This window comes from Notothenia rossii (genome assembly GCF_949606895.1).
Source record: "Notothenia rossii genome assembly, chromosome: 1".
In the NCBI taxonomy this organism is placed as follows: Eukaryota; Metazoa; Chordata; class Actinopteri; order Perciformes; family Nototheniidae; genus Notothenia; species Notothenia rossii.
In genome coordinates this window covers 74992472-75015016 of record NC_136912.1, presented here as the reverse complement: position 1 = coordinate 75015016, position 22545 = coordinate 74992472, and the positions used below count along the sequence as shown (strand labels likewise).

Sequence of the window (22545 nt, the reverse complement as noted above, 5' to 3'; positions counted from 1 at the left end):
GCTGATAATACTCGAGTGATAATGATCCTAAAGCAGTGATATAAGAGAAATGCTTAATGAAGAAACACACACTAACCTTATTGTTCCCTCTAAAGGGACTGAATGCCACAGAAAACATAACAGAACTCAAAAGAATAATGAGAAATATAAACACACACAAACAAACACGCCCGCCCACCCGCCCGCCCGCCCGCCCGCCCGCTCGCCCGCACACACACACACACACACACACACACACACACACACACACACACACACACACACACACACACACACACACACACACACACACACACACACACACACACACACACACACACTCAGGTCAGAGAGCAGAGTGAAGGGTAATTGAGGTCATGCTGTCTCTGCAGGAATCCATATTATCTACTGCTCAGTTAACTCACAGTGTGGATACTGTTGCTATCATTTATTTGTGATGCTGAATCGAAACCTGCACTTCCTATAGCTCAACTAATGAGGGAGCCAACAAAAACATCCATAATAACCCTCAAATATTGGGGTCAAGAATTTGATCAGAACAACACAAACTTGTTGTCTATGAAACTATAAAATAACTAAATGGGAGTTGGTAGGTTGTTACTCATATTGTCTAGACAACAGGAACATATAATTGGTTCACAGTATGATAAATGTGTTGTAGAGAGTAAAGGTGGATAATATATCAACTCCAACTGAGGGCGGAGATAAGGCAAACATCCACCAGTTTACTAAGGAAAAAGGATATATGGCGGTGACATTTCACTATATATCTACATTTACAGCAATGCTTATGCTTCAAAATTGCATCATCTACCGTAATGATTTATGTTATTTTACGCTGGTGAAATCTGTCTCTCAAATTAAATACTACAAAGGTCTGTTTTGGATTTATAATGACAAATATTAGAATTGTATTGCAATGCAGCGTAAGATAATTTGCCTCACCGCCTACGTTGCCTGTTGCTTGACAGCCAAATCCATTCTGCTTTCTAATATTTAAACATGGCTTACCTCTGCATTGCAAATATAATCCCTTTAACACAAGAACATATGGTATAAACTTCTGCTATAAAGTCACTGTGGTCGCAGTGTGACACAAACAAATAGTACACATTTGTAACCCTGGAAATGTGCAGCAGTAGACATACACATTTTGTAATGCAATGCACATTTAAATACTTGACTGGAACAAGGAGAAGCTAAGTTATAAAAGGTTAGCGTTTTCACGGTTTTAAAATAGCAATCGTTGATATAGTCTAACTACAGTATGTTTAAATGAGTTTCCCTGCTGAATAGATGCAGGTTGGGTAAACATTGTAAGTAGGGACATATGGCCTCCAGTAGGTGTGGGGCAGCCCGTGGAAACAAGGGGAACCAAGGTTACTAAGTGACAGCGTGTCCAAAGGGACATGGAGACTCTGTGCAGTGATTCACCATCATGTCATCAGGCTGCAAATGAGGCCTGAGGGAAAACCAAACACATTACAGCAAGGTTTATATCAGGACTGTGTTTCTCAGTAAAGAATCAAAAAATAATTTGGGTCATGTGGTGCTGAAAATCTCCAATGAAACCATTACACTGCCAGTCATTTAATTTCCAACTCCAGAGTGGTTTATCCGATCTAATTATTCCTGAAAAAAACATAGTCTCATAATAGACATGCAGTCGATATTTGCGTTGTTTAATGGAGTAATTTACATTTTGGAAATAAGCTTATTTAATTGATTGTTAAGAGATAGTTGAGAAGATAGGAACCTCTCTGATATTTCCATGCTAGCAGCAACAGGGAAGTGAACCCATACACTTTCTAAACCACATGCAACACAAATGCCCCATCTTGCAATGTTAAAGAAAGCAAAAATAAAATGTCTGTACAGTATGTGCAGTTGATTCGGATCCATTACATACATTTATTGTTTTTTCCTTGGGCCATGCTGTCAGGATCTCGACACAAACTGATGAACCCAAATGCACGACCCAGAGAAAAAGTCTTGAATGTAAAGAACATTTAATTTTAATTTCACAGATCAGGTATCCCTCTTAGTAGGTACTGGAAATAACAAAAGGCGCTCACAAGGAGGAAAAAACTAGTGTAACAAAAAGAGGACTTAAGGAAAACTTAAGCCTAAAAAATTAACAAAAGAAACAAAACCTGATATGAATGAAAACGATCCTTTCTGAGCTGAGGCTTGGTACGACCATTTGGAGAAACAAAAAACACGAGCTGACACAGGACAGGGGAGAGACAGGACTATTTAAACATGAGGTGAGCGGGGACAGGTGGAAACAATCAGGGGCGGGGCAGGCACTGATGATGGCGGGAAAAACACACAAGGGGAGGAGAAGAAACAGGGCCTGACATGAAAGACAAGAGGTAAGTACAAAATAGAACAGGAAATGACAGACAAAATACATAAACATAACAAACACATTTGAAGATACACAACACATGCTACACTCTTCTACAAAGTTTTTAACAAAAAAGTTATTTTTCATAATCCAGGTAACCCTTTCACATATAAGTATTTTGGAAAATTAATGTATTGCTATTTTTAACATTCCACCAATATTACACATTCATACAGCCCTATTACACCCATATTACACTGTTATTATAACCATATTACACATAATTATACCCCATTACACCAATGTTACACTATTATATACACCTGTATAACACCCGATTTATAACAACATGATACACCAATGTTATACTGTTATTACACTGTTTTTAGACCCATATTACACCAATATACAGAAACCACTACAGTACATCAGAGGTAATAACGGTACCTGACCAATCACAGTGCTGATGGTTAGAATGTAGCTAATATAAAGTATTGAATAATTGCCATTCAGTTCTTAATTTGTTTTGAATTAATTTAGTCCTGTCCTGTTGTATTTTTGAAATATAAAAACAAATGAATAAGATAAGACCAAGAGTCCTCATCTTAACCACTAACAGTATCCTCACCCTCCCTTCTTATTGATGTTAAGATGCGCCATATTTCCTGTATTCTGCTGTCACTTAAGAGTGGGGGGTGCACTGCCCCTCCCTATGCAGGGACAGCCCTCAGAGGGTGGATGAGACTCAGGGTGGTTGGCTGAGCATGTACATACACATTTTAATTGCAAGGGTTGGCGACTGGCTAATAGAATCCCATTAGAGGGCAAAGCCTATGTGAAACACAACCCACTGCGGCAAAGGTCTAATTAACACATAATACAAAATTGTGACAGGGAAAGATAAGAAGAGACTGGGGAAAATACGGAAAGAACGACAGCCCTTCAAAACAACACGGCTGGGGGAATAATTAGAATTCCAAGGATGCTTCTTTGTCTCGTTACAGTTTTTGTTCCTCTTCTAATCCTAGCTGTGCGACTGTGTAAATGGCACACATGACAGGCATGAATAGTTATTATTAAATGGCGTGCATTAATGTTTGTGCCTCAGATAAATGGCTTCTCCCACGTAGAAAGCACTGGTGCAGCTAGCATGGCAGCCCAAGCCCTGGGATTTAAAAAGTTGACTCTAAAGTAAAACAATAACAGGTCTCTGTGTACACTTCTTACACACAGGGTTTATTTGTGTGCCCAGACTTGCATTCTCTGAATTTATCAGAAAGATGGAAAGACTGCACACCCCTTGGAAGCCAACATAGTTTTGCAATTCAGATGAGCTGTGTTATATCTGACTTTTCCCTTTGGTGCATGCTGTGGTTTGTTAGCATACCCATCATCAATTCAGCAGGCATGCATTACAAGCCAAAAGCATTGATCTTACTTTTCCAATCCTCATTTAAGTGTGTGTTTGTGAGGATGTTAGAAGGTTCACAGAAGCTCCAATAGTCTTTAAATCATGTAATAACGAACATATATGGCTAACATAGAATTAATGGGCCTGAGAAAGTGAATCTCATGCATAAGTGATCGCATGGTTCATGTGTGGTGTGTGTTTGTTTTTATAGCGGGAGGATGCTGACTCGGTATTTCCTCCATGTAAATGCAACATGATAAATGGGCTCACCATTAAAATGAGACAAGGCAAAGAAAGAGCCTCAACAGCAAAAGGAGAAAAACAAACCATGTCACATCCCATGATTTCTTCAAATTCACTTACAGAATTCACCTGGTTTTCCTGACAAAGGAACAATTTCCACTCTTGCCTTACATTAAACATGTTGTTTTTAACCCTAATTCCTTTTTAAATCGACCTCCTGATGTTACAAGCATAGACTGACATTTATGTCATCATGATAAGGTTATGGCTGATCTATAGTTTACTTAGTCAACAAATCCTACATTGAATAACAACAAACAAACAATAAATGTATCCTACAGCCTGTGTATCCAAAGCCTCACACATTTAATCCTATGTGCACCAAAAAAACAAATGATATCATACTGTCATCATTTCCAGCAAACACACAGAATATGCTGCTGGTAATAGTCCCTGACTAACGCAGTATCATTCCTGTTTGACCCAGTTGTTTTAGGAAATGATAAAGCGTTTTTAAATAAAAAAGAAAGCATGACCCAAAAGTACCTTGGACTGGTTGGGAATTTTATTGAGATTTATGGTGAGTTAATGATTTGACAATAACATGTTTGACATATCATTAGTTCTGCTGGTCTCTCTTCACTCTTTTGTTTGTTCCTTCTCTCAGCATGTGTCAGCCTGTCTCAAAACTCCCCTGAATACAGCCACATGGTCCTCGCGCAGCTAATGAATCATCGTTATGGATAACCTTGATGTATCATTTTATGGAATCATATTCACATGATTTTATGAATCATTCATGCGAATCATATCACCATATTACCATGCTGTTCAGAGCTTTTGAAAGTGCTGCATAAATCAAGTTTAATTATTCAATCAGTTAATTTATTATTGCATGTTATTATCTACAGCTGTTCCAAGAGCTGACATTTAAATGTATTGGATTTAGCAGCGATTCACACATGAGGTGATAACGAAGCATGATTGAGGACGAGAACACTTCACAAACAAGCCGGACCCCTGCAGCTAGCTTTAGAAAACGGTATCACACCTACATCATAAGAGAAACACCGGGAGGCTGAACTTAATATTCCACCGTTATAATAACAGCCAAGGATCAAACTAACAATAGCATCATCTTTTAAAGCATGGATATGAATAATTCTGGACCTTAATGAAAGTAGACAAATTCCTGCAGAATGCTAATCACCCTCATACAGTATGTCATGATGTCACGGCCAAAGTGACCACAGGAGATATTAATGCTCTGTGGAAGAGTTATGAAATCCCACACAGATCTTATTGTTGAGTCTGACTCCATCATCATCAACACGTAGGTTCCTCAACATACAGTACAGTTTTCCCTCAGAGGCTGCACAGTGGGATAATTAACTACAACGCACATATATCACAGCTTACGTTAGTGTAGAATGGTTAAAGACGCAGACTTCATTATTTGGGCTGTGGATAGAAAACGGAATTTATTTATGTCCATGTCAGATATGTTCATGCTGATGCAAAGTTGACATTTTGGCCTGATGATGACACTGCAAGAAAAAAGTGTCTGAAATTAAAAAAATTCTCGATGCCATCCTCCCATTGGATTCTCTGTGTATAAGAGGAGGTGCTAGAGATAGGTCAGAGGTTCTCCAAAAACAATGGGAGTCATCATTTGGGAATCTATTAATGGACAGGATAGTATAGGAATTAATAGGGATGTATATTGAAATGTCACGAGGTCTGGGAACCATGAATCTATATGTTATATTTGATCAAGATAGCTTTCTCTGGGTCATATCAACATGGTTATCTGCAGGACTTCATGGTGATCACGAGTGTTTACCTCTGTAAGCTGCTCCAGCCTCTGTTTGGCCCCCTTCAGGACAGGATCTGTATTACGGACGGACATCTCTGGGTTCTCCTTCTGTGCTTTTAAACTGCTGCCAACAACACGACCTGCATAACTACAGAAAGACAAAACAAGAGAGAATTAAAGTTCTTAATGTCCTAGTTCTGAGTTCTTATCCTGCCCTAGTTTTCTCAGAGGCACTGAACTAGCATGCTCAATCAGGGCGTAGTGATTCACTTCATGTGCAGAGACACACGCACACCACAGTGTAGAATAAGTTATCTCCTGGCAAATGGGACAAAGAAGCAGAGGAGTCACTTGAGACATTCCGCTATGGTGACATGAGTTCATCTTGTCCTGATCTTAATCTTTACCAGCTTGTTGAAGTCATAGAGCTTTATTAAGAACATGTTTAAAAGTTATACACTTGACTCAATAAAGTAACTCTTCCAATTAGAAACAAAACAAAATAACTATAGTTGACTGCTCATATTTCTGGATTTCTACAGAGAGTTCAATTTCAAAAGGCAGTATTTTTATGGAGTTATGTGGTATTTTGTAATTTAATCTTAGTGATGAATGAATGATACACGTTTACATGATTTGTGTCACTACCAGCACAGGTGACACAGTCTATGTAAAAGGAGCCAATGTTCTTCTTCACTACATGATGTGGGACTAACAAAGGTATTCTGATTCTGATTCTGATGCTTTACCAGGTATAAAATACATTTTATTCTTCAGGATATTGGCTGTTTAAACATTTGTTTGTCTGTTGCCATCTGGGAATGTGTTGAGCTTTCCCATGGTTCTCTCTTGCTTATTTCATCAAATCTAGCTTCTTTCGTGCATATTCTGTAACTTTAAACTATACTTTTACTGAATTAAAATGAGAAATTGGGTAGTGTAGCCTATATCTGGCAAATTAGCATCCTCACTGAGCTTGATCCTTGATCATCTCAAATGTGGATTTTTTTAATGTAGTGGGTTTAAACCAAATATCACGTCATGGTGTCAGTGTGTGGGGTTGCAGTGGGTGGATCAAAAGAAGGATGAAGTGAGAGAAAAAGCGAAAAAAGGAGAAGAAACAACAGTTTGTGAGTCATATTTTTCCAAGTCTCCAAGTTCCAAACCAGCTTTCCTAGCTAATACAATCATCAAGTCACTAACCGCTGAGTACACACCCTTGAAAACACAAACACACTCTGGCTATGGCAACAAGGGGAATGGGTTGTGGGAACCAGAGAGCAGATTCATGGCGGATGTCAGCCTGAATCTCAAGAAATGATTTGAGTAATGCCAAAATATGGTGTAGTGGTGAATACCCCAGCCTCTGGAGCCAGGCTAACCCCGCTAGTCTGGAGATCTTACCAAACACTTTAGTCTGATGCAAGTCTCTAGTTAAGATCCTCAAATCATTTTATTACCATGCATTTTGAGTCTTAATGCATACATTCTCGGTGAAATAAGGGTCACACTGTGGCTTAAGTCTTATTCAAGTTGAAGTGCTAATGTCCTGAGGTCTGAATCACAAAGCGAGATCAGCTTAGTTTTTAATTTGTGGCCAGACATTAGAAATCCATTATAACTGGTCTCACAGTAGTGCTTATGAGCTGTGTCTGTGAGATACGTTTTGGATCCAGCTTTGAGAAAGTTCACAATGAACATGCGGCCAATTGCATACAGCATCAACAGATCAAAAGCTGCATGTTTAATTTAATGGAGGCTGAGAGCACATATTCTCATGGGGAAATTAGGTAATTAAAGAGGCAGAAATAAAATAATGGAGTGGGGAAAAACATTAAAGCGCACAACTATAGGCGGAACTAAATAAAATAAATTATACTGCTGACTTTATTCAGTAGCCTAGGGTTTGGTATAAACAATAATTACTACCAGTTATGCTCTTATGTTTCATGATGATATCCCTTATTACAGCTCTGGTGTTATTGCTGCTGGATGCAGTGGAGATTACTGGAGGACAACTGCACTGTAACTGTAACATAATGGCTACAGGAAAATATCAATTGATGAACTCAATGTAATTGTAACACATAAGAAGTAGTAGCTATTTGTTTGTGTGCAAATACTTACACAGTTTAAGGATGGATTTATGGTTGACAAATGGGGTTAACAGATGTATCTGCACATTTGTTATGTATAGTTACATGTCAGATGCAACAACATTGTTTTTAAAAAGCAGAGCGATAGACATAATAGTGGTTTGGCCGCTTATACAATTACTCAAAGATCTCAACATGCTCTAGTCTAGAGGTAGTTCACCTCCAAATTCCCAATTTCATGAAACAGACTACGTTTCAAGAATCTCTTTAGTTTTGATACATAAACTAAAAGGTACATTTCAAACACAATCACCATGGAAACTGTTAGCAGCTAACCTGCATTCCTTCTAATCTCTGTAAAGAATGAATGATCTTTTCCACTGGTTTGGTATGAGTAAGCAAGGTTGATAAAAACAGGATATGATGCAACGAGTACCAATATGGCCATGTAATGACAACAGGAAATTGGACTACATGTGATTAACACATGGGAAAAGTCAGCACCAGCTAATTGATGTATACGATTCATAGTAATAGATAGATCACAATATGAGAAAAATAGGGGGAGGAATGACAGGAAACGGGATGATTAGGGAGAAGGATTAAAATAATATGCTAAATTAAAAACCATATTCTGTGCGCCAGGGGGAAATCCCCTAAATGTTTCAAAGTCCAGGAAATATTTTTCAACACCACAAATTTAATAAATCGACCACACCTAAATTAGTTTTGCCATATTCATGGTTTCCTTACATTAATTCAGCTAGATGTGTGTGTCTTCATTAGAAACAGAGCAAAGAGTGACAGGCAATTGATTTGACCTTTATCTACCAAGGTTTGCTCAATGTACTTTCTTTTTCTATACGACAACACCCTGTTTACAGTCGGACTGACAGAAAACCAACTGATATTAATCAAAAGACAAGAAGAAAATAAATTACATTATTAGTCAGCCATCATTGTTTATTGGCTTTAAGGCTGCATAGACGTAGAGAGTGCTTGGCTTTCAAATTAGCTTTTTTTTTGTATTTCTTCATGAATAACCAGCTCTAGAGAAGTTATTCGTTTCAGAGCATTAAAAGATACATACAGGATAGCGTTTCTCCAACGAGACATTTGTAGATAAGTAATCGCCAAGGGTTATTGTGCTCCTCAGTGAAAAAAGACCAACCGACCGAATCATGAAAAATGCAGTTGTGGGTATTGTAATTATCTACACAGTAATGAATCCAAGAGCTTAATGTGGAGTGTGTAATGAGGACCTAAAGGTAGAGGAGGGAGCATGTAGATTACATCCACTTAATCAGGAACTGATTGTCACAGCTTTGAAATGTTTTAAATATGATATTTTGTATGTATGAGACGTTATCATTTTGATATATAATAAGGTTTTATATATTCTGAACTTTCAGCACAAAAAGTAATCACAGCTAAGATGTGCAAATTACTAAAGTATATCTCTAGAAATTGAGTATGGTATAAATGTTGTTGTATTATCATTAAGTACCTTTATCGTTTATTAAAACCTGTTTTCAAGGTCTCAAGCTCAAAAATGACATTCCCAGAACAAATGACTATAACTTCACTTCTAAAAGGGTTAAATGAATCATCTTTTTTCTCAAAGCAATGATAAACCTGTGAGTTTGATGTAGAAGAGTCAGAATCAATTTAGATTTTTTTTATTTTAAAGTAAATTCAGATTGAACATAGTAAAAAAATGTAAATTATAGTGTCCGTCCAAAAAGAAAAAACATTACTTATAGTGAAAACAACCCTTGAATTATGGGATCGGAGACTAAAAGCTTTAGGAATCCAAACTATAACATATAATAAGTACCCTGTATCAAGATTTATGCAAAACAAGTAGATTCAGCACAAAAAAACACTTCTGGGGTCATTTGGGTGGATTTGACCTATCTCTGGCCCTCCTGCTTGGTCGATTTTGATGATTGACATCTCTTTTTAACTGTTAGAGCCAATAGAATCGAGGGGAAGTTCCACACACACACACACGTTACCAAAAAATGAGTGAGAGTGATGCGTATTGCGTAGCCAGAATACCCAAAACCGGAAGCTGCGATACACTCTGGTAGCTATCATAGCAGCTAATATGAAAACAAAATGTTGTACATAAAAATTGAATTATGGATCATCAGTAATTTTTTCAAAGTGACAGACACATTGGATTAACCTATGGATTAACCTTCAGCCACGTTTTTCTCGTTTTAATGCCATTGAACACAACTTTTGATCAGAATAACAGTAAAAGGAAAGACATATTGCCGTGTTGGCTACCTAAAGCTCCGTGTTGTGACGTCTGTATTTGCTTCCCATTTCGTATTTTACCATCAAGCATGAAATAAATGCCTTTCACATAAATGGTCATTTTAGCATAATCCACAGTATTGAGACACAGTAAAGGCTGTCGCTGATATAATGACGTCAATGTGTGAGAAGCTCTAAAATAAGTTACAGCCATCTTTACTGACTTCTAAAACAGGAAATCTTACGTAATCTTTAATCTTTTATAATTAAATTGAAAAATATTCACATCGTCTCAATCATTTACATCTTAAATACTATGTAAATTAGGGATGATCATCTCTAAACGTAGAGTAATGTGGAGTTATTGACAGGAATGTCTTCAGGTGTTATTGATTAGCAATTCCAGGATGGATGGATGAGGTAGGACAACAATATTTATTAGGGCTACTGCAATCTCCATCGCAAATGCAGAGGGAAAAGTGTACCAATTTCTATAAGACATCATTAAACCATACATGATTAATTTGCCATGCTCTGTAATGTTTGGTGCAATGGAAAGAAGAAGAAAGGATTCATGTTGCTTCTCCCCTCAGCTGTCAAACATCAGCATAGCATTGAAAGCTGAAAAGGGAACAGAGAACCAGAGTTGGCTGTGTGAAACTATGTGTTATTTGCAGGAAGAGACATTCTTAAAACACCCTGCCAGCTGCAACTAAATATCTGTTGAAGGCTGAACAGATATCATTCTCGCCTAATGCTCAACAGCCATCGATTTACTGAAGGCTGAAGGCGAAGGCGGGGTAGCTTTATTTCTTTTAACTTGAGTGCCTCTCAGGGTTATTACATTCATTCAAATGAGTTTAAGCAGAATAATGCAATGTTGATTGGAGCCACAGAGATCAGATATTTGGTCTCTTTCATCAAGTTGGTCTAATATTTAAAAAGAAACTTGAATCATTTCTTGTTCAAAAACCTTTAATTAACATGTAGCAAATGCACAAATCTTTAGAATCATTCAGAAATCCCACCTGGATATTCAAGAAGAGAGAAATATATCAAAAGGATCTGCACGTTTAAGAATTCTCTCACGTCTAATACCTGCTCTCCTACTGAAAGTATTGGGAGCTGTCAGAGGTGAGAATGAGCTGTTGGGCAGATTACAGACTGTCTGGATGCCCTGTCTGTTTGAGGAGACGATAATGTTGCAGAAAGTATGCTGCAGACGACACACAGAGTGACATTTAATAAGATCTGGAGAACGACACACATAAATCACCAGCAACGTAACGACAAAGCTTCTCTGCTGTTGCCCTCGGTTACAGCAGGGTTGTTAACAGTAACGTTTAAAGCGACTTTGGCATACACTGAAACACACACACACGTCCCACAGTGAAATGAAATTACCCTGAGATAGTGATCTGATCTGAGCGAGGTGTGTAATTATAAGATTCACAGCCTCAATTGTACATCTAGACGCATTCCTGTGGAGTCATTTACATACCTCTATCTCACACACACACACACACACACACACACACACACACACACACACACACACACACACACACACACACACACACACACACACACACACACACACACACACACACACACACACACACACACACACACACACACACACACACACACACACACACACACGTACATTACACTGACACCTGAGGCACCTGTGCCCCCTGTACAATACATGAAAGTGATACGCTGTAGTTTGTATAGGAAACATTGGCACTTTGTCTCACTTTCTCTATCCTTCGTATTCCTCTTCAGGCCCTCCGGATATTTCTTTCTGTCTTTTATCAGCAGTGTCCTGACTCTGTAGAACATCAATGGCTGACGTGAAACATATTTTAATGCATAAATCTGTCACGTGAAATTGGTAAAGTACTGGGTGTGGTTTTTCTTCAGAGATTAAAGCAAAGCTAATAACTTGTTACTCAGGATGGTGATAAGATGCTTCCCTCTGCTGGAGATAACTAGCTATTACAGCTCTAACGCATCAATTTAGGAGTACAATTTAGTCCGTTTAGTTAGCTGGAAACACATATTTAGAACTTTAAACTGTAACTGTTTTAAATATTACAGCACAGTTATGCAATACCATTCACTCCTATACCTCATCATTCTTCATACGCATGTCAATCAAGAGTTTCAGAGACATATTAGACACTGCGATGAATATCACATACTCTGGATTTCATTTTTAATCGCCATTTTTTATGGCCACTGTAAATGATCTACAGATGTGGCTGTGACATTAAGAGGAATAAAGGGCGAATAGGAAGCTGCTCAGTGCAGCTGTGACTTAAAATGTCCTTGTATTATATACATGTCTTATATATTATGTGGAACAGATGTATTGAGTTTCTAAAAGTTATTTTGAGGGCTTCTAAGTCTATTGTCATGGATAAAAAATAGTGAAGATGGCTCTGTGCTAATAATGTGCTTAATGTAGAAGTGTGGTTTGTACTTAATGTTATATTTGGACAAAATGTGAATATATTTGCATCGTGTATATAAGTACGTGATTGTTTCTTTATACAAATTAGTTAACCCATAATCAACCATATACTTTTATTTAAAAGCTCATAGTGTAATTTTAAGGGTTCTATTTCAGTTATACCTGTGCCATGATCTCAGTGTATGTTCGGCATAGCTTGGAAGACGATTTCAGTGTTTACTTGTAGTGCTCTACTTTTTTTAGGTCATTAGGTCAATCACTGGGAGTTGTATTCTGAGATTTTTACATAACCTTTCTTAAATGTAAAAGGCATTGTATGTTCTCTAACCTTAAAATGGATTGCGTGTTTGTTTTGGCATTCTGCTGATCCCTTATAAATAACTGTTCCAACTACAGTTTCTATTGGGGTTAGCTTGACTTTGGTACTCTTTAGGAAACAAGGCCTACTGCTCTGCTGACCCATCTTCATCATCTAGCTCGTATCAGTATAATCAAGAAAAGCGCTGATAATCTGCTCTCCTCCCCTTTATCATGCACTCTCAGACTTTCTCATCATTATGTGTGTTTTGCCACCTATCTCTATGTTCTCACTCACAGGGCCGGCCCGTAGCACTGGCGTTATAGATGTTCGCCTAGGGCGCCAGATCTGGGCAGGCGCTGCGCTGGCAGCTCTGGGAGGGAAAAAAATCCTAATCATCCTAATTTTCGGCCTTGATGTAACAATAATTATTTCATAATTTCATAATTAAGTAAATGTAATACCCTTTTCATCCCGGTTACACTCTTCATTTGCCCTGTACGATGGGCGCTGTAAGTGATGAAAATGGGGGATGTTGCCTGGCTTATCAGGCACCCGCAACTCACAGCCAAAGTGCGAGTGAGCATGGGAGCGAGTGAGGGAGAGAGGGAGAGAGGGAGAGAGGGAGGGCGCACCGGTACCGGCGCTGTTGTTATTAGCATCTGGTGCTAGCTGCTCTAACGGAAGAAGAAGATGTTTCTACAACAAGGTGGAGGGAGAGTCCTCTCCAGTCAGACTGAGAGGCTGATAACTACAGCTCAGTGAGGTAAAGGACTCTGAGTGTTTAGATAGTTCACTTTAGTCTAAGTTATCTCAGTGGGTCTCAAACGTTTTGATCACAATTTATGTAAACACATATTTCCAAGGCAACCAAAAATATTGTTTAAAACTTGAGAGCTAAAATCCCGCATAGGGCAGCAAATTGTCTAGAGCCGGCCCTGCTCACACACACTCACACCAACTTCGACATTTGTAAGTGAAGTGGGTCAGAGGGTGGAGGAGATGAATGGAGCTCTGAATAGAAGGAGGGAGAGATGAATGGGTGGCTGAATTAATTAACGGAAAGATTGATGGATAGATGTCAGAAAGAAGAAGATGTAAAGAGGTCAGAGAGGCAAAGACTGGACAAACTCCAACACGACCAAGTCTAACTATCTCTTCCCTTCCAAGAGATAAAACTCTAAAACACATTTCCCAGATAGAGGCGGTCTGAGGATTTCCAAATATTTCACTCTCAGTCTTGTTCAGAGAAACTGACTTCTGCCTGATCTGGCACATCAAGCCACTTGTTTTGTAAGCTATAATACATCATCTCTTTTAATGCCAAAACATCCCTTGTATAATAAATGTTTTCATTTGACAATAAAAGGTAATTCACAATGTAGTCCACAATTACACACCCATTCTCGATAATATCGCTGTAAGAACCTGGGCCCTGGCTTCATATGATTCAAAGCTTGTGAATGCTGATTGAATGTCACTTTAACTGGAGCACAGCACAATCCTTGGTAGTGTTTTTAGTAAGACGTGTGCTTTCCTGCTATGACATGTCAAAGACATTCTCATAAAAAGGCTTCTGTAAGACTATTAGCTAAACTGCACACTTTTCTATGTGGGTTTATTGTTGTAATCACAATCAGTGATACTTCCCGATGCCAATTGAAACATATTATACTATACTGTTATTTTAGGATGAGCCACACTATCAGATGATACATTACAACATGTATTACCGTAATGAGTTTAGTTTTTTATACACAATGTACAATTTCATCCTTAAATTACGTTTGAATAAGACAATATATCTTAATGGGGTCCTGCTCCATGTCTCCATATTATCAGAAGCTAAAAACATAGCAGAGCCATTAAATCTGAGGTTTACTAGCCATGATTGAAGCACTGATGGAGACAGAGCACGGTATGTGTGTGTGTGTGTGTGTGTGTGTGTGTGTGTGTGTGTGTGTGTGTGTGTGTGTGTGTGTGTGTGTGTGTGTGTGTGTGTGTGTGTGTGTGTGTGTGTGTGGGGGTGTGTGTGTGTGTGTGTGTGTGTGTGTGTGTGTGTGTGTGTGTGTGTGGGGGGGGGGGTGTGTGTGTGTGTGTGTGTGTGTGTGTCTGTGTGTGTGTGTGTGTGTGTGTGTTGTGTGTGTGTGTGTGTGTGTGTGTGTGTGTGTGTGTGTGTGTGTGTGTGTGTGTGTGTGTGTGTGTGTGTGTGTGTGTGTGTGTGTGTGTGTGTGTGTGTATTTATGTGTGCCCATTTGTCTTGTTACCAGTTTAAGCTGCCAATGTAATCACCATGAGAAAGACTCTGGAAACAAACTCTCTAACCTTCACAACCCTGTCACCCCCCCACCCCCAGCCTGGCAACTATAAACACGCACAAACACACACACACGCACGCACGCACGCACGCACGCACGCACGCACGCACGCACGCACGCACGCACACACACACACACACACACACACACACACACACACACACACACACACACACACACTAATATGCCTCACTTTTGTCAAATCAAAAATCATTCAGATTAAAAATTAGCCACGGTCATGGATGATTAGGAAAGTGAATAACTCATTACTGTTGTTCAATACCAGTAAAATGTAGAAAAATCAAATTCCACCAGTGTTACATGAGCTTCTCAAAAGCAATTTGGAGATTTCACTTTGATTTCAGACTTCATGATTTACACCAGTGGAGCAGTTGAGTAGAAATACAATCTAAGGTGGCTGTTAACATCTGTCTCACAGTCCTGCTGGGTGGTTGCACTGAAACTGTGACTATAGCACACTGGGACAAATATACCCCCTATTGTATATCCAACCCAGTCTCACTGCATTTCGTGTTATAGTCACAACATTTAATCTATTGTACATCAATATTCCTGCAGTATACTGAAGCTTGGGCAGGTGGCAGTACAGAGAGCAAATTAACAAATTAACCATCTTGGATTATCATGGACTCCTGAATCCTGCACATGCCTTAAATGTCAGCCTAAGTGTGTCCCAGGCCTTAAACTTAAAGGTCCCCTATTATACTGTTTTTCATCAATATATTATAGGTCTCAGATATACAAACATGTCTCTTAAGTGTTTGGCTCGAAATACCAAACAGATCATGCATTGTAGCATCCCATTAACCCCTCTGTTTCCGCTCTGTTTCAAAAGTGCTGATTCTCTGTCTGTTACTTTAGATGAAAATAAGGACTCCCCACACCCCACTGAGAGATATTTGGTTAAAAAGAACACAATGGTGCTCTAGGAGGAGATTCAGGGGATAAGGTGTGGGGGGGGTTATCTTGGTTGGTTATTGGCTAATGCAGCAGTTCCCAACCTTTTTCAACTCAGGGCCCACTTAAGAATTAAAAAAATATTTGCGGCCCACATTCAACCATAAACAATACGGAGGCTAAATAAAGTTCTGATTGGTCAATTCAGAACAGGTGACACGTTGTAAATCCAGTAGAACAGACCACTGTCAAGGACTGTAATGACCGTTGCTAAGGAGGATCAAGAAAGAGAAAGGAAGAGAGGTTAAAATTAAAATAAATCGTAATAATGAAAATGTTTCCACACAAATCATAATGTTTGGCAAATTATTTGGCGGCAAATATTGAATTTACATTTACAACCTTTAATATCTGATTTGGTCTTTTAGATGAAGACCGCACACAGTTAATAAATACAACTATTCTTCTGGCTAAAATACATATTTTTAAATGTCAATCAAGGAGTAATCTTAATGTAAGGTGTTTGAAGAGTAGATTAAAAATACAATTTATTTTGGAAAATCAAGTGGTGGCTCAACACGCCATGAAATGGGAAATAATTTGCTCTTTTGAAGAGTGGGATTAAAGGAACAATAAATATGCTTGCCATGTTGTGTTTTTGGTGGTATTTGGTTGTCAACCTATTTTGGTTTGTGAAATGTTGAAGTGATCCTACTGACTGTATCTTTATTTCTTCTGTTTTTCTTTTGTTGTTGTCTGAGATGGGAATGTCATCTCCTATTATGTTATTGTTGTGTACTCGCAATGCCTTCGCGGACCACTAGGGGGCTGCGGCCCACAGGTTGGGAACCGCTGGGCTAATGGTTACACAAGCCAAAAAATCGTTATGACATCACAAAGTGGCCAAAATCTGATCAGCTCATTTTCAGATTTTATAAAGATGGATCAGGACAAAAAGTGAGCTAATCTTTTTTCCTGAAACTTTCAGAATCTCTTTACACAGAGGGGAAACATGTTTATGTAGAAAAGACGTGAACTAGTGGATTTTTCATTTTGCCTTTAAGTCAACATCCATTTTACTTTACATCAAAAACCATCAAAACCTTTCTGCACATATTTCTTTTGTTTTTCCTGTTCTGCTTGAGCTTTTTTACTCCAGCATATTTTATCTAAAATGAAATAGAATTCTCTCAAATACGGAGCTATATGAAGATGAAATGCAATATATGGGGCTTTCTCGAGTAGTCATAAAGTATCCCATGTGATGTTGGAACAACGACTTTACATGCCTGGTGTTTGGTACGTCGTTACTGGCAATTTTCAAAAATTATTTTTAATAAAGGAATGTAATGCAACACACCTTTCTACAACGTCTTGGCCACTCCAGCATGTGTGCTGCTCAACCTCCATCTCACTTTCACAAAGCATCTCTGGCAGCTCGGAGAAAAACCACTGGTACCGCTGGATGGAGCCCTCAAACTCCCTTAAAGAGAGACATAGACAGTAAAGCACAGTTGATTGCATGGTTTGTTGGTGGTTAGTGATTCCAATGTACCATTTGCCATGATGTGTTTGAATTCAGACTTGTCATGTCCAGTACCCTCTGAAATCCCTCCTGAAAGATTAGTTACCAAGTTACTGAGAGCAACAAGAGGAAGGAAAACATGCTCACAGCACTTTTGATAAAGACTGTATAATGAAGATCTGATATGAAGGTTTTCATTTAATGGGTTTTCTGATCCCAGGTTTTATTTTGTTAAAGTCCTACCTCTAGGATATGGATCTATCCTTTAGGAAGAAACAAAATGATTAAGATATTGTATTATTCAAATGCCACTAAAGATAGAGATAATTAAAAGTTTAGTTACAATAGCCTCTTTGCACTTTATTTGCACTAAAACTAAATCATTCTAACAACGCTGTAAATAATTGTTCATTTCATATCTTAATTCTAGAGGGTAATTTTAACATAATAAGTCATATAAATAGACAGAATGGAGATAATGACTATTGCAAAAAACATGCCCAAGTTAAGAAAAAGAGTCTTTCGATAATAATTCAAATGTAATTGCAGCTAATGTGGATGTATTTACCTAGACAGTTTTTTCAGGCTGCGACTCTTGTCTCCTCTGGAGCCTTTAAGAGGAAATGGCCTGTTGGAATACACAAACACAAACAAGAACACAACAATGTTGATTTCCTTCTGCTACGATTGAAGGTCATAGGAAAAAAAAATAGCAGGCACTTTTTCCTCTTCCAAAGTTGAATTCACCTTCTGGAGATTAATTCTAACTTGCTCCAGATATTCTTACTCTGACTTTTCATCAGATGTACGTGACTCACCTCCTGGATTGTGGCGGCAGACGATGAGAAGCAGGACCTGCTAAGGGTGGCGATGTGACCTCTGACCTCTCTGACGTCACTGATGTAGCAGGGCTCACAGAGGCTGTGTGCTGCCAGTTGGTGGGATTTGCCTTTGGCATTATGGGACCAGCTGCCTGGGGTCCACATACCTTCTCTACCTGAAGAAGAGATTATGTTTTAGCTGCTTTTCAGAAGAATTCAAAAATGATGTGCACAGCATCATATAAACTAAGTGTTGTTTAGTTTTCACATTATTATTCCAAATCTGTAAAGTAACTAAAGGTATTTCATAAATGTAGTGGAGAAAAAGCACACAATTTACCTCTGAATTGTAGTGTAGAGTAGAAGTACAAAGTAGCAAAAAATGGAAATACTCAAGTAAAGTAGGCTACCTCAAAATGCTACTTAAGTACAGTACTTGAGTAAATGTATTTAGTTACTTAACACCACTGAATAAAAATTTTTTTTGATTGCTGCATAGATTTCTTTCAGCAGGTTTAATAAAGTTGGAGTTTTCCCTTACTATCAAATGCAGAATATAAAGTGTTAGGGTGTTCAACTGGCTCTGGTAATAGTTTTGTAGTTTAGTCATTGTGACGAAAAATCATAATTATTTTATATATATTTGACTAATTCATTTTATTTCACAGTAGCAGCACCCCACAATCTTCCCATCTAATCCTCTGGATATTGTTAAAGTAACCCTTGTTGGTCATGCCTAATCCAGTAGCATATAATTAACAAATGTACCTTAAAAATCCAACAAAGTAGAGCACTACACATAATGTATTACAGAGGCCGATAAAATGCAATGTTATCAACGGTGTTTTTTACTTATTTACAGAAATTACTGCTGTCTAGGAATTCCTCTCTCAACTTTAGATGCTGCACAAACATCGTTAAAGGTTTGGGGTTTCTCTTTAATGAAGTGTCTAATGAATAAGAAGCTTGATCAAATATTCAATTAAGTGGTATTTTCGTATTAGCCACAATTAGCAGTGTGATTATGCCTGTGTATGTTTGTTTACCTCTCAGGAATCTACTCTACTAAGTCCACAATGTTCTCTCAAAGTTGGATGGCTACTCTATTTCCTCCTCCAACAGAGTGTGCATAAATGGATTTGTTTGTGTGTCGTCTGTTTGTCCAGAGATTAGCCACAGAAACGTTCTCATCACTCAGAACCAAGCTGCATTCTGGGTATTGGTTGTCCCGCCAACCAGAGCCTTTGTCTGGCACTGGATCTGTATTCACACTCACATACATAAACGCACACACACAGACTGAGGGGAACCCCAGATTCTCTGAAGAATTAGGCTGTTTTTAGCCCATCGAGGTATAAGGCTTTTGTAAAGAGACCCAACTGCCAGGCTGAAAGAAAAACCTTCCTCCCTCTCTGTCCAAAATTCAAATGACTATATTATTGGAATATATGAGTATGGTTTAGCAATCTGTTTCTCATTATTTGAATTGTAATTTACAGGGGCATTTTTTGGGGCACAATTTATTTAGCATTCAAACCTTTTCCAATGGACTTCCATCAATATCCAGAGTTGGTGTTTATGTAACAAGTGTAAGTTAACCACAGTTGGACATATTACCCTCCCATCCCACCCTCCCCTTGCTTACTGTGGCTGTGACGCGCGGCCCGTGCAGCTGAGCGTGCAGTATAGCATCGTTCACATGATTTCGGACTGCTAACAGCGCTAACTCCATGCTGTTGTGGTTGCTGCTTGTTGCTAACATGGCAGCTAACCGTTGGAGCATCACCACCAAACTCCCCCAGGGGGCGCCAAGCTCTGATACCCCCACCTAGAATAGAAAAGAAAGGACAAGGAAAGAGGAGATATGATAATAGTGAAGAGAGGGGGAGGATAAAGGGAAAATAGAGGTGGCAAATGTGGAAAGAGACAAGGAGTTAGAGAACAAGTTTAGTTTGGTAAATTGGCTTAAAAGTTCTGTGATGCTCAGAAATCAATATACAAGTCACAGATTGTGACACTTTGCTATACTAAGAAAAACAATTAGATAGAAGGAAATAGGCCAATGATCAAGATGACATGCAGTCATAAGCCGAGATGCCTTCTGTCATGGCAAGGCTGTTCCTACTTCTCCGTCTGCCTTTCCCTGACTTCACTGAAGAGGATAAACATGATGGGAAGTTGTTTTACCACCACGCTTTCTTTGCATCCAAGAAAACTCTCATGCGGGATGTACAGCGCCATCTTCCAAGTCTGTCTATTGTGGGCGCTGTTAAAGCTGTCCAGCAAAACTCGAAGCAGCCAAGTAAGATAAACAGAAGACACTGCCAGTTCTCTTGGCAATGCTCTTGGTATTTGTCTAAAACTTAATGAGGAAATGATTTATTGATTTATAAAATGCCGTGAATGAGGGATTCAGAAATGTGAGATATGGGAGCATTACTAAGAAAGGTGTTGTTTTACTATCCAGAGACTGCTACATTATGCACACTAATTATCTAGAATAATAACTTCAGATGAGCATTTATTTAAATTATCTTAATTGTTACTAAACATTTTATTTTTTTATTTGCCTATATGGGCATGTGCGGGTAGAGGAGGGAGGGAGTGGGGAATATAGAGAGTGTACTGTGACACTAAAATATACAACAAATTGTGCCTGTTATTGTACACTACTATGAAACAAAAATACTTAACAAAATAGATGATGAACATTTACTAACCACTGAATCTGGAATTGCATTACAATTAACTTAAAGAAGCAAACATATATCTAAAATAGGTTGTACTTTGGAAGGTGCAGGAGGTTTAAGAGCAAGTTAAAAGCAAGGAAATGTTCCACAGTTTAGGATATAGGCTTAATTGCATATAACTTCCAGTAAAACCATTGATAGATGTTGGTATAGGTGTATTTGTTTTACCTTGGACAGCACCAGTGTTACTGTCTGTTTGTAAGCTAATTTCCTTTCTTCCTCTAGCTCCATATTATCGCATTTTATATTAAATTGTCCTCCAGAATACAAACACACACACACACAGACATACACACACACACACACACACACACACACACACACACACACACACACACACACACACACACACACACACACACACACACACACACACACACACACACACACACACACACACACACACACACACACACACACACACACACACACACACACACACACACACACACACACACACACATACACATAGACACACACACACACACACACACACACCACATTCAAACACCTACCAGACATCCTCTCATGATGTTGACACACAGTCCGGTACAGGGCCGTATCAGAGTCATCCCTCTGCAGTGGGAGCAGTAGTGCATCCTCACTAAGCCCCGCCCACATTCTCTGGATAAAGTCAACTTCTCGGTTGCGTTGACAACCTCTCCGGCCAGTCTCAGCAGTCGGCTCAGTGCCCGGCCCGCCCCCAGCGCACGGGACAGGCCGCTGACCAGGAGGCGAGGGTGTGGTCCGAACGGGATGACATCCTGCCGCGTCATCCGCAGACAGTCATCCTGATTGGTGGAGGGGGTGGAATGGGACTTGGGTGACATGTGGCCGATCCCAGGGTTCAGCAGGCGACGGTAGACCAATGGGAAAAGATCATTGTAGAACCGACGCACAGCGGTGTCCAATGAGGATGAGTCCCCAGAAAGGTGTCGGTTGATGTCGCTGAACAGCTGAAACACAATGGGGCGACAGTCGGACGCCAGAGCAGAGTAAGCGCTGTCGAACAGAGTGCTGGTCAGGTTGGATGTGAAGGACACGAGGGACTCAAAGGTCTCTGGAAAAAGATAAAATACATAGAGAGAAAGGGAGTGAAACAAATATGCATTTTATTTTACCATGCACATGAGTGAAAAACCTGGATGATGAAGTCATGAACATACAATAACTGAAAGAAAAGTTAGAAAAGTTTGCACCTTTCTTGTCAGTTTAATGATTAACCTTTTTTTTGGGTGATGTTACATTTAAATCA

General features: G+C 39.0%; 1 protein-coding gene across 1 annotated transcript in view; it reads right to left on the bottom strand.

The window, feature by feature from the left end:
• The window catches only part of LOC307019553 (glypican-5-like), a gene marked incomplete at its 5' end in the record, with an annotated part of 44023 nt that overhangs the window by 17090 nt on the left and 4388 nt on the right, over window positions 1–22545 (bottom strand). Inside the window, 6 exons of the mRNA XM_079650563.1 lie at window positions 5848–5968; window positions 17555–17677; window positions 18288–18347; window positions 18538–18716; window positions 20186–20368; window positions 21806–22350. Coding sequence (XP_079506689.1) covers window positions 5848–5968; window positions 17555–17677; window positions 18288–18347; window positions 18538–18716; window positions 20186–20368; window positions 21806–22350 — 1211 coding nt within the window. The remainder of the gene's footprint in view (window positions 1–5847; window positions 5969–17554; window positions 17678–18287; window positions 18348–18537; window positions 18717–20185; window positions 20369–21805; window positions 22351–22545) is intronic.